This window comes from Emiliania huxleyi (assembly GCF_000372725.1).
Source record: "Emiliania huxleyi CCMP1516 unplaced genomic scaffold EMIHUscaffold_318, whole genome shotgun sequence".
Lineage (NCBI taxonomy): Eukaryota > Haptophyta > Isochrysidales > Noelaerhabdaceae > Emiliania > Emiliania huxleyi.
In genome coordinates, this window is record NW_005199616.1 from 63,454 (window position 1) to 75,524 (window position 12,071).

At 67.7% G+C, this 12,071-nt stretch overlaps 3 protein-coding genes across 3 annotated transcripts; 2 read left to right on the forward strand and 1 right to left on the reverse strand.

Moving 5' to 3' along the window:
• Positions 1-3,472: 3,472 nt before the first annotated feature.
• EMIHUDRAFT_458296 (hypothetical protein) lies at positions 3,473-4,489 on the forward strand (the record flags this gene model as incomplete). Its single annotated transcript, XM_005774213.1, has 4 exons — positions 3,473-3,809; positions 3,949-4,085; positions 4,176-4,251; positions 4,469-4,489. Coding segments are annotated over 4 exons (570 nt in total), but the record flags the coding sequence as incomplete, so codon positions are not given.
• A 2,515-nt stretch (positions 4,490-7,004) lies between these two features.
• On the reverse strand, positions 7,005-8,750 carry EMIHUDRAFT_368612 (hypothetical protein; the record flags this gene model as incomplete). Its single annotated transcript, XM_005774214.1, has 2 exons — positions 8,708-8,750; positions 7,005-7,618 (listed from the first exon to the last, which is right to left on the reverse strand). Exons 1-2 carry the CDS (start codon positions 8,713-8,715, stop codon positions 7,006-7,008), a joined length of 621 nt encoding a protein of 206 aa, XP_005774271.1. The 5' UTR covers positions 8,716-8,750.
• A 2,421-nt stretch (positions 8,751-11,171) lies between these two features.
• EMIHUDRAFT_55884 (40S ribosomal protein S4) lies at positions 11,172-12,071 on the forward strand (the record flags this gene model as incomplete). The annotated part of the gene is made up of 2 exons (XM_005774215.1): positions 11,172-11,501; positions 11,955-12,071. Coding segments are annotated over 2 exons (447 nt in total), but the record flags the coding sequence as incomplete, so codon positions are not given.

Sequence of the window (12,071 nt, forward strand, 5' to 3'; positions counted from 1 at the left end):
CAAAAAGAGCCGGACAGCCATGGAGGTCTCCGAATGGAGGGCGAGCGGCACGATACGAAAAGGCAGGGCGAGAGGGATGGAGAAAGAAGTGCCGAGAAGGCCATGGTGGAGGGGAGGGACGGGAGGACGAAAGAAGGGCGAGGAGGGCGAGCGGCCCGCACAGACCGCGAGCAGACAGCGCCTGCTGGCCATTTCGAGACATTCGCCAAGAACGCTAGCTACATGGGAGGGCTTCGTGAAGGAGGGATTGAAAAACACTCGAACAAAGAAGAGGCGACGGGAGGAACCGGCGGAGGATGCAGTGACGTGACACACACACACACACACACACACACACACACACACACACACACACACACACACACACACACACACACACACACACACACACACACACACACACACACACACACACACACACACACACACACACACACACACACACACACACACACACACACACACACACCGCTCACCCACGCGCACTGGGCCTTGCACTTTGAATGCCGTGGGGCTCCTGTCGTCAGACGTGGAGACGCGAGGGTTGCCCCCCCTTGCCCCACCACCTCGTGTGTGTGGAGAAGTTTACCTTACCTTACCTTACCCATGGTCTCACAGTGTGCCGGCAGTCGCCGAGCAGTGTCGCTCACACAAGCCGCAGCACAAGTGACTGGGGGCCAGTGAGGGCGAGCTCATCGCTGTCACAGCTGTGGCAGCCGCACAGTAGGCTGTGTCAACTGTGCAGAGTGTGTGAACAGCAGAGGAGCTGCTCTCCAAGCTTCAGGCGCAAAGAGCTGCATGCCGCCGATGGCGCTGTCGAGGTTCGCCGAGCGCGGCGCAGGTTGGAGGACACCGTCACCGACGAGCGCGTTGGACTTTTCACTCCGGACAAAGACGGCGACACGCACACGAGCTGCGGCCGTGTCGCCGTCATAGCGGCGAGGCGCGGGACCGTCTGTGGCGAAGTGGGTCGCGTCCTCCGATTTCCTCAACTCACGGTCCGCTCCCTCTAGTAGAGCCGGAGCCCCGAGCCCGTTTCCGCACTGCTGCACGGCGCACGGTGCCTCCGGGGGCCCCCGCCTCCCCCCAGAGGCACAGCGCTGGGCAGGGACTGGCGCGCAATGGACATAGGCACACTACGGGAGCCTCCGAAAGAGTAATGAACAAAGCAAAAACGAAGCCCGCGTAATCGCTCCCAACCCATCGCACCTCGCCGAGTGCCGAGGTGCGCGATCTCGGGCCGCGCCGCGCAATCTCGGGCGATCTCGCGCGATCTCGGGCAATCTCGGGGCCGCGCCGCGCTATCTCGGGCGATCTCGGAGCGTCGCTCGCGCGGCGGCACACCTGCTCAAAAAAAGGAAGGGCCCGGTTGGAGCCACGGGGCTCACGTGCTCGCTCGGTTCTCGCCGCCTATCGGCCGAGGCGATTGCGGCGCCGGCGGCGCTGTCGGGCGATTAGAGAGTGGATGACCCCCCCCCAATGAACACACCAGGGAGGGAGGGCGAGACGATCGAGGGGTCCCGTACCATGCGGAATCGACCCTATCAAGTGCTCAAGTGCTCAAGTGGATGTGTTTCTCAGGGATAGGATTCGCTTTGGCGGAGGTAGTGGGCCTTTGCAATAGCAGATTCACATGCGTAATCTCGTCTCTCAAAACGCGACGGCCCCACCACGCTCGAGATACGGGGAGATAGGGGAGGGAGATACGGGAGGGGATAGAGGGGAATACGCGGAGATAGAGAGAGATACGGGGGGATAGCGCAATAAATCGTCCAGACTGGGGCTACGTACAGTGCTCACTGGGAGTGAGAGCGGCCGTCAGAAACCACGCCTGCGTGGATCGCGTCAGCTCACACCAATCCTCGCTACCCAACGCGGCCAAAGGATATCCACCTCGAGAACCTCGAGGAGTGAGAGCGGCCGCCGAGACACGCCCGTGGGTAAGATACTCGTACTGTTGTGGCCTAAAGTCTGCACAGGTTGTCAGGGACACGATCCCGGCGTGAACACGACTAACTGACGGATCCGCTCCTGACAGTCGCACGCGCCGCGCTGCGGCGCGTGCGACTGTCTTTGTTTGAAGTTAAAAGTCGAATCAGAGCGCCGTCGGCGCTGTCCCTCGTTTTCCTCCCACGGACCGCCCGTCCGGGACCGCTCCGGGACGCACACGCCAAACACAAAGAGTTGTTTGGTATTGCTAAAAATCTCTCTCTCACACGCCGGCGAAGCACCATCAAGCTGCTGTACGGCCCCGGCATCGCCTCCCCTGGCTTAGCTAGACTTAGAGATATTGTGCTCATGGACAGTCTCTACAATATACTCACTGACACCTTACCTCCCAGAGCTCGTCCCGGTCCGCCACGGCCATCCTCGGCCTCCGGAGGGCCCCCGCGCCCCGGCCGCGGCGCGGTGCGGCGGAGTCACAAATCCGACGGCAGAGCACCGGGACGCGGTCGGGCGATCTGAGGCCCAACTAGGCGTATGCATTGCCCATCCAGGGCTATCACCTGGACCTATCAACAGTGTGAGTGAGTATTCTTGATACGAAACCACGACGACACACACCAGTCGACTCGCATCGGTTGCCTCCATGAACGGCGGAGCTATTCTCGCGTCCACACCACACCTGGCTCCAACATGGACACGCCCATAGCTGGGGACACTACTAGGTCACGCATGGCATCAGAAGTTTTATCTCTGGGCCCCGAAAGGCATCTCTAGCAGCGTCGTTACGCATGCGCCCTCCCCTCCTGGGTGCATACGCCTCACGTCTCGCCAGAGCGTAAGCCCTTGGCGTGTGACGAGACGAGTTCTTCGCCATCGCAGCGAGCAGCACACCACTCGCCGCAGCAGCCGGAGGCATCGCCGCAGCACTGTCTGCGCCGCAGTCCCGCACCCGTCGACGAAGCTCCCCCCGCGGAAGACCGCGCGTAGCGACGCCTTGACGATCGAGATGAGCTCGCTCGAAGCTCGCCCACCTACTGCCCCTGAGAGTTGGTTACCGAGTGGGATCAGCTCCCCCCCTTGGGATCGAAGCCGCCACACCTCGCACCCAACATCCCAGGCGGGATCAGAGAGAGACTCCGCACCGGACACCGCCCGGGCACAGACCCCCTACCCGTCGGACTACGCCTGGACTCCTCACAGAGCAGCCCACGCACAGGTCACGCATCGGCAGATTTGACACCTGGTTCAGGCGTAGACAGCACACACTGGTCACAGTTGCATAGCCCTGCCGGGGGGGACGAGTTCGCAAGGTTAATATTAAAGAACACACACACACACACTCACACTATCAACAGGCGCCTGCGGCGCCGTGCTCAGGAGCGGCTGCTCCAACCTGTTCACACAAAAACACAACCACGGACCCAAGACGCACAAGCTCAGACAGTCGAGAAAGGGACCGTGTTCAGCTGTTCACGTAAACGCACAACCCCGGACCCGCATCAGCTGTTCACACTTTCGGAGTTCCCCATTTCTCGCCCATGGGTGCCTCGAACCGCCCCGGCCTCCTCGACGCCAAGCTCGAGCTGCTGCTCGGCTGCGCGCTGCCGCCGCGGCATGCCGAGGGCGCGAGCAGCTCGCTCCGGCAGGCCCTCTCCGCCGCGCCGCGCGACAAGCTGCTCGCGTACGCGCTCCACTTTGCGCAGCAGTACGGCACGGCGGGCGAGGCAGGGACGGGGGTGGCGCTGCTCGAGGAGTACACGCGGGCGTACACGCAGCAGTATGGCTTAAACGCCGTCGACCGCCGCCTCGTCACCCTCCGCCCGCAGCTGCTCGAGGCGCACCTCGAATCGCTCTCTCGAGAGGCGCGCCCGCCGCCCCGACCCCGCCCGCACTTTCGCCTGCACTTTCGCCTGCACCCCCACTCTCCGCCCCCGCCGCTGCCGCCGCCACCGCCGCCCGCCCGCCCGCCATCCATCCAACCTTCCAAGCCCGCGCCGGCAGGCGAGCGCCTGCAAGCGAGTCGCGCGCAGCGGAGACGCGGCGGCGGCAGAACAGCAGGCCGCAAAGCAGGCGGAGGTGCAAGACGCGGAGGCGGCCCTCGGCGCCGCCCGGCGAGAGCTGAGCCGGCTGGTGGCCAAGTCTGCCGGCGCCGGGCCCGACACGGTGGCGGCGGGTGGCGGCCGGGTTGGCATCGGTGTCGGCGGCGGTGCTGGTGGCGGCGTGGGTAGGCGGGCCTCGGCGGACTCCGCTGTCGGCGGCTTGTCTGCAGACCTGCTGCGGCTGTCGGTGGGTGGGATGGGCGCGGTCACCCCCACCACGCCCTTTGGGCCGCTGCCCCCGCGCTGCGCCGCGCTCGGCGGCCCGCCGTGCCCGCCGTCAGCGAGTCGCGGCGCGGCATCCCGCGCCACCGGCGCGTCGGGGGCAGCGCCCGCGTCGCTCCAGCCGTCTGCGGCGCCGACCCCCTCAAAGGCGGGTGTCTCCGCCGCCGCCGCCGCCGCCGCCCCCCCGACCACGCCCACAGAGGCGGGTGCTGCGGCGCTGAAGGGACCAATCGCCGCCCCCTTCGCCGCCGCCGCCGCTCCCTCCGCCACGCCCGCCGCCACGCCCGCCGCCACGCCCGCCGCCACGCCCGCCGCCATGCCCGCCGCCATGCCCGCCGCCACGCCCGCCGCCACGCCCGCCGCCATGCCCGCCGCCATGCCCGCCGCCACGCCGACGCCCGCCGCCACGCCGATCGGCGGCGTGAGTGGCGAGCGAAGCGGCGCTTCTTGCGGACCGGGGAGCGCAGGCCGGCGCGGGAGCACGGGCGGACGGCTCAGCACCCTAGAAGCTGAATACGTCACCTGTATTCACACCAGCACTCGAGAGGACACGCATTCAACTGTATTCAGCCGTTGTCCGCTGTATTCACTGCCCTCGCCAGCCCCTCGTATGCACGATACCCTCTTCGTGCCCCGAGGTTGGCGTATTCGGCACGTAGGCTCAGCACGGGAGGAGTGCCGTCGCGGTCTCGGTACAACCTCTCCACCTCCCCCTCGCTCGCCACGCCTCCGACGGCTCAGGCCGCCGACGCCGCCGCGCGCCGCCGCGCTGCCCTCGCCAGCGCCTCGCCGCTCCCCTCCACGCCACGCGCGAAGCCGCTGCCAGAGGCGGCGGCGGAGGTGGCGGCGGCGGCGGCGGCGGCGGCGGCCGTGGCGCAGGTGGCGGCGGAGCGGGTGGCGGGCATGGCGGCGGAGGGGAGGGAGGAGGAGGGGACGGCGGGGCGTCGGGCATCGTCGCGCGCCGAGGTCGTCTCGCTCGCGTCCGAGTGGAAGCGGCGGCTGGCGCGGCTGCAGCAGGAGGCTGCCACCCTCGTAGAGGGGCTTCCCCAGCGGCTGCGGCACACCGCCGGCGGCGACACCGCCGGCGGCGACATGGCCGGCGGCGACATGGCCGGCGGCGACATGGCCGGCGGCGCGCCCGAGCGGGCGGCCGCAAAAGGCGGCGGCGGCGGCGGCGGCGGCGGCGGGCTCCCGAGTCTGGATCCGTGGGTGTTTCGGCACTATTTGCTCGCGTCGAGCCGCGAGACGCACGGCGGCTCGCTGCGTCAGATGCGGCTGCAGCCCGTCGGTGCGGAGGGCGGGGGAGGAGCGGCGCCGCCCGCCGTCACGCTCACGCTGCTGCTCTTCGACGCCGCCGCGCCGAAGGCCATCGCGGCGCTCGACGCGGCGCTGGAGGCGGCGACGTCGGAGGCGGCGGGGGCGGCAAAGTGCGACATGCTCTCGCCACAGGCTCTCTCCTTTGCGGTGTTGGCGCCTAGATGCGGCTAGATGCCTGAGACAGATCCACATCTCCCAATCTCTCCCCGTGTCTCGGAGCCGAGATGCGGGACACAGACCGGCGTACCCCGACAAGCTCTCGGACAGACACGACACGTCTTTGACTGTCTTGAGCCCACACTGATTCACACCCCCCCGACGTTGGTGTACGCACACCGCACAGGCGCGCCAGCCAGCGAACACTTCCTAGACACGTCCTAGACACTTCCTACGTGCAGGCGCCCCAGCCAGCGACCGCCTCCGCCGGCGCGGCGGGCGCGGCGGCGGCGCTGGCCGACGAGCGGGCGCGGCTGCCGCACTGCGGCACGGAGTTGGTGAGCGCGCTCCTGCCCCCCGGTGGCGGGCCATTGCGGCTCGCGATCTCCCTCGGCGAGACTCCGCCGCTCGGCGAAGGTGCGGCGGCCCCGTAGATGCGGGACACAGGGGCGAGCAGTCCGACTGGCGCTCGAGAGGGCACTTTCAGCCGTCCCTGCCCCTCGTGGCCCCTGCAATCCTTCTTCGATGCTCGAAAGACACTGCACGCGGCCGTATTCACAGTGACGTGTTCACACCACCCTAGGCGCGGCGGTCGTCGGCCGCGCAATCGGCGGCCTGACGGAGCTGGCAGACTTGTGCGGCAGCGCGGCCAGCGGCCGCGCCGCTGCTGCGGGGCCTGCCGCCAGGGTGAAGCTGGCCGGTTGGAGGCGGCTGGGCGCGGCCGCCGCAGGGGCGTAGGGAGGCGGAGTCCAGTCGTGCACCCAACCGACAAAGCAATGCGCGCAGTGTCGCCGTGCACTCAACAGACAATGCAAAATCCTAGATAGAGCCGATCTCGCCGAGAAGAACGCGCGGCAGCGCCGGCTGGCGGCGGTGCGCGGGGTCGGCAGGTAAGACTAAGACGGTAAGAGCTAAGAGCTCCGACCTGCCCTTTTGCTTTTGCGTTCCACACTGTTCACTGTGCTGGCTGCGCGCCTGTGTGAGGACACTGCATGTAAGAGATGCATTCTACCCCCGCCCAAACACCTACACACGTCCTCGGCCGGGGGCCCGGGGGCGAAACTGTTCATATGCGGCGACGCCGGCAGCAGCAGCTCGAGCTCGCCAAGGGACGAGCTCAACGACGCCGCGCGGTAGTATACGTCCCGTCGTGCGTCCTCGCACTCTACTCTCTCCCTCGCTCGCCACCGCGTGCAGCAGCACGGTGCGCGCAAACTCAAAGACAGCGCCGTGAGCGTGAGGGCGCGAAGCCACTGCAACTCCCCTACTGCGTCTCGCGCGCGATGGCGAAGCCCAAGACGCAGTGGCCAAAGTCGAGCGCCGCGATGCCGTTCGTGGCTCCGGCCGAGTCGAGGTGGTACCGCTCGTGGATCTCGTAGATCGAGAGGACGAGGAGCGCCGCCCGCGCGCGAGCCGCCGCGGGGAAGAGCGAGTGGCTTGCCGGCGACCACGGCGCCGCCGCCCGCCGAACCAGCGCCGCCGCCTCGCCCGCCCCGCCCGCAGCGCGCCGCAGCGGCGTCGGCTCGCCCTCGTGCAAGCTTGCGCCGCTGCGCAGGAGGGAGGTGGCGCGGGCGGCGGTGAGGGTCTCAAGGTGCGCGAGCGGCGTCCAGCCGCGGCTGGCGACCAGCCAGGCGGCGAGGTCGGCGTGGCCTTCTTCGGTTGCAACCTCCTCGGGCGTGCCGAAGGGCGTAGCGGCACGGGAGGCGCCGTAGGAGGAGAGGAGCTTGGCGACCTCGAGGTGGCCCTGGTGGCACGCAGCGAACAGCGGCGTGGCGCCTTGTTCATCAGCCTGGTCGATCGCCGCGCCGGCCTCGAGAAGCAGCCGAACGCACTCCAGGCGGCCGTTCTGGCTCGCCATGAACAGCGGCGTGGCGCCGTTGCTGCGGGCTTGGTCGATCGCTGCGCCGACCTCGAGGAGCAGCCGGGCGCACTCGAGCTGGCCGTTCTGGCACGCGACGTACAGCGGCGTGGCGCTGTTGTGCTTGGCTTGGTTGACCGCTGCGCCAGCGTCGCGCAGCAGCCGAACGCACTCGAGCTGGCCCTCCTGGCACGCGATGTACAGCGGCGTGACGCCGTTGCCGCAGGACTGGTCGATCGCTGCGCCAGCCTCGAGGAGCAGCCGGGCGATGTCGAGGTGGTTGTTCTGGCTCGCGATGTACAGCGGCGTGGCGCCGTTCTGGTTGGCTTGGTTGATGGCCGCGCCAGCGTCGCGCAGCAGCTGGGCGCACTCGAGCTGGCCGTACTCGCACGCGATGAACAGCGGCGTGGCGCCGCTCTCCTGGGCCTGGTTGATGTCAGCGCCAGCGTCGCGCAGCAGCTGGGCGCACTCGAGCTGGCCGTTCTCGCACGCGATGAACAGCGGCGTGGCGCCGCTCTCCTCGGCCTGGTTGATGTCAGCGCCAGCGTCGCGCAGCAGCCGGGCGATCTCGAGGTGGCCCTTCTCGCACGCCATGTACAGCGGCGTGGCGCCGTTCTGCTTGGCTTGGTCGACTGCCGCGCCAGCCTCGAGGAGCAGCCGGGCGCACTCGAGCTGGCCCTGCTGGCTCGCCATGAACAGCGGCGTGGTACCATCGTTTATCGCTTGGTTGATGTCAGCGCCAGCGTCGCGCAGCAGCTTGGCGCACTCGAGGCGGCCCTCCTGGCACGCAATGAGCAGTGGCGTGACGCCGTCCTTGTCGGCCTGGCCGACTGAAGCGCTGGCCTCGAGAAGCAGCTGGGCGCACTCGAGGTGGCCGTTCTGGCACGCGACGTACAGCGGCGTGAAGCCTTCAGCGTCTGCTTGGTTCACCGCCGCGCCAGCCTCGAGGAGCAGCCGGACGCATTCGATCTCGCCGTTGAAGCTCGCGACGTACAGCGGCGTGCGGCCTTCAGCGTCTGCTTGGTTCACCGCCGCGCCGGCCTCGAGGAGCAGCCGGGCACAGTCGATCTCGCCATTGAAGCACGCAACGAACAGCGGCGTGGTACCGCAGTTCATCGCTTGGTTGATGCCAGCGCCAGCCTCGAGGAGCAGCCGGGCGATCTCGAGGTGGCCCTTGTCGCTCGCGACGAGCAGCGGCGTGGCGCCAGCCTCATCGGCCTGGTTGATCGCCGCGCTCGCTTCGAGGAGCAGCCTGGCGCAGTCGAGGTGGCCCCCCTCGCTCGCGAGGACGAGCGCGGAAGCGCCGCCGCCATTCGTCGCTCCGACGCTCGCGCCGCCCTCGAGCAGCAGCCGCGCCCCCTCGGCTTGCCCGTGAAGAGCGGCCCAGGTCAGCAGCGTGTCCCGCTTCTCGGTGTCGTGCCGCGCGTCGAGCTGGGCCGTGAGCGACGTGCCGCGCGTCCCCTGCCCGGAGAGGAAGGCGCGCAGCGAGGCCAGGTCGCCCCGAGCCAGGTCGGCGAGCTGGGTTGGGAGGATGGCGCCGCTCATATATATACAGGGTTTTTTCTAATTTTTCGCTTAGGCGGCTCCGGCGGTGAGCCGGTGAGTGTGTACTTGTTACGTGAAAACCCGCTGGGACCCGGACGCCAGCACACACGGCTAGATTTCATGGCGGGCCGCCTAGGCCCTGGGGTCGGAGTCAGAATCGGTTGGGTGGCCGCGCAGGGCGCGGGCTTCGCTTTCGGGGGCGGTCAGGGAGGGGTCGGGGCGCTGCAGGGGAGCGCGAGGCGGTGCGGGCCTCCTGGGCCACCCGAGAGGCTTCAGCATCTGGGTGCGGCGGCGGCGGGAGGGCGGGCCGGTTGCGGCCGGTAGGAGCTGGGAGGCATTCGCCTCGCGCGGTGGCGGTGGCAGCCGCGCGAGAGAAGGGCCGGCGGGGAGCTCGGAGGCGGTGGCCTCTGAGACAGGGCGATGGCGTTGGCGGAAATGCGAGAGCGTGTGGGCAATGATCCCCTCCCAGTGGCCAGGGTCCCCTCGAGCAGGCCGCTCGCGGCGCGGCTGTGGCCGGCGGGGCTGAGACGCGAGTTTGTCGAGGGACTGCTCGAGGGCACGGTTGGCGGCTTCCTCTGCACGAGCAGTTGCGAGATGGTCGTCCCCGTCAGACGGAGGGTCGTCGGAAGAGTCATCACCCGAGGAGGTGTCCTCGGGGGAGCCGTCGGTGGGTGGCGCGTCCTTGGTAGAGGAGCGGTTCGCGCGCAAAGACTCGAGCAGGCCAGAGGGGAAGCGGGGGGCGTAAGTGTATTGGCGGTCTAGGCCTAGGGCCTTGAGACGCGCGCGATCGTAATGCGAGGACCTCCGGTAGAACCCACGGGGGCCGGTGGGCCGGTGGGCATACATGGGGTCATGATCGCGGTACAGAGGGTAGCCAGATATCTCGAGGTGGGAGATGATAGCCGCCAAGGAGGTAATTTTCATCCGTGAGCTACTGATCGACCTTGGATTTTCCATCGACGGCGCCAGCGTCATCAACTGCGACAGCAAATCCGCCGTCGGCATGGCCTTCGATCCCGTTGCCTTCAAGAAGACCAAGCACATCTTGCGCGCCGCCGAGTTCCTTCGCGATCTCGTCAGCCGTGGCGTTATCTCTGTCGAACACCTCCCCGGCGTCGTGATGCTCGCCGACCTGCTCACGAAGGCTGCCTCGCGGGCCATCTTTACTGGCCTGATCAAGCAGCTTGACGACTTTCATGCCCTCTGAATTTGTTTGTCCCTCGCGCCCCGCACTCGGGCCAGGAGGGGCTGTTCCCGGGCATTCACACTATGTTCCTGAGATAATTTGGCGATTATATCCATAAGGGATTTCATCCCTTTTTGGTTTGGAGATCCGTGTTTTGGTTTCGGTTTTGGGTAAAACGTATACAGCTGACGCGATGCGGCCTCTGCCTAGCTTCCTGCTTCTATGCGCGAGCTACGGCAGGACCGCTATCGAGTAGAGCTTGGACCTGTGACTAAAGCCGGTTACCACTGATGGATCCCCACCCGAATAACACACAGTGAGCGCCCCAGCGCTTCACTACGGTCTACGCCCTCCGCGCGAAATCGCTAGTGGTGCTTTGTGGTAGTACATTGTACTTTTGAGTAGTATGGGTACGGTGCCCGAGTCCGAAGGCGTGATAGCATGGCCGCAAGTACGCCGAATTCCCATGAAAACAAGTAAACTCGCGCCTGCGGCGAGCTGGGGGACCCAATCTCCCCCCCCCCGCATTGGTACTAGACGGAGGCCCCGCGCCCACCCAGAGCGGAGGGTGGGCGCCCCAAAGAAGGTGGAAAGGGGGGTGGGGAGGGCGGCCTAGGCGAGGATGACGGCGGCCGCAGCGGCGGGGCGGGGAGTAAGCTAAGGCACGGGGCGGTGTAGGACGCGGCGGCAGAGGGGGGGGGCGGCGGCGGGGTGGGAGGCGGTGGAGCGGGGGACGGTGAACAAGGGGAGGCAAGGGAGGTGGCAGAGGGGATGGCGGTGGCCGAAAATATATATTTCTTTTGTTTGGGCCTCGTGTTAGGAGCTGGCCCACGCTCGCAGCATGGCGCGCGGTCCTAAGAGGCACCTGAAGCGCCTCAATGCGCCCAAGCACTGGATGCTGGACAAGCTCGGTGGGATCTGGGCGCCGCGCCCCTCCACCGGCCCGCACAAGCTGCGGGAGTGCATGCCGCTCATCATCCTGCTGCGCAACAAGCTCAAGTACGCGCTCACCGGCAAGGAGTGCAAGTACATCCTGATGCAGCGGCTGATCAAGGTGGACGGCAAGACGCGGACGGACCTCAAGTACCCCGCCGGCTTCATGGACGTCATCTCCATCGAGAAGTCGGACGAGTACTTCCGGCTGGTCTACGACATTCGCGGCCGCTTCAACGTCCTCCGCATCTCAAAGGCGCGCACCGCGCCCCGTGGAGCGGCTCTCACAAGGGGGAGACGGGGGGGGAGGGAGCAAAGAGACCGAGGGGGGGGGGGGGGCGGTGGCACGCCCGAAGCGCCGCAGCCGCCTTGCTTCCGATTGCGAGAGCGCTGCTCTCGGGCGGCGGCGGCGGGGCAGCTCTCGCCGTGCCAGGAGGCGGCCTCGCTCACCCCGCACCGACGCTTGCGGACCGACGCTTCCGTCGGGGTGGCGCCGTGCCGTCAGCTCGCCTCCGGCTCCCAGCCGCTTGCGCCGCGTGCGTTCCGCTGTCCGCCGCCTCTGTTGGCTCCCGCTGTCAGCGGCTCCCCCCTCTCTCGCCCCCTCTCTTGGGGGGGGGGGGGGGCATGCGGCGCCCTCCCGCCCGCCTGGTTTGTGGCGCCCCCCACCCCCCGACCGCCTGGCCGCCCGCAGGAGGAGGCTTCGTACAAGCTCGCGCGCGTCAAGAAGCTCGAGATGGGAGCCGGCGGAGTCCCGTACGTGGTGACGCACGACGGCCGCACCATCCGCTACCCCGACCCTAACGTCAAG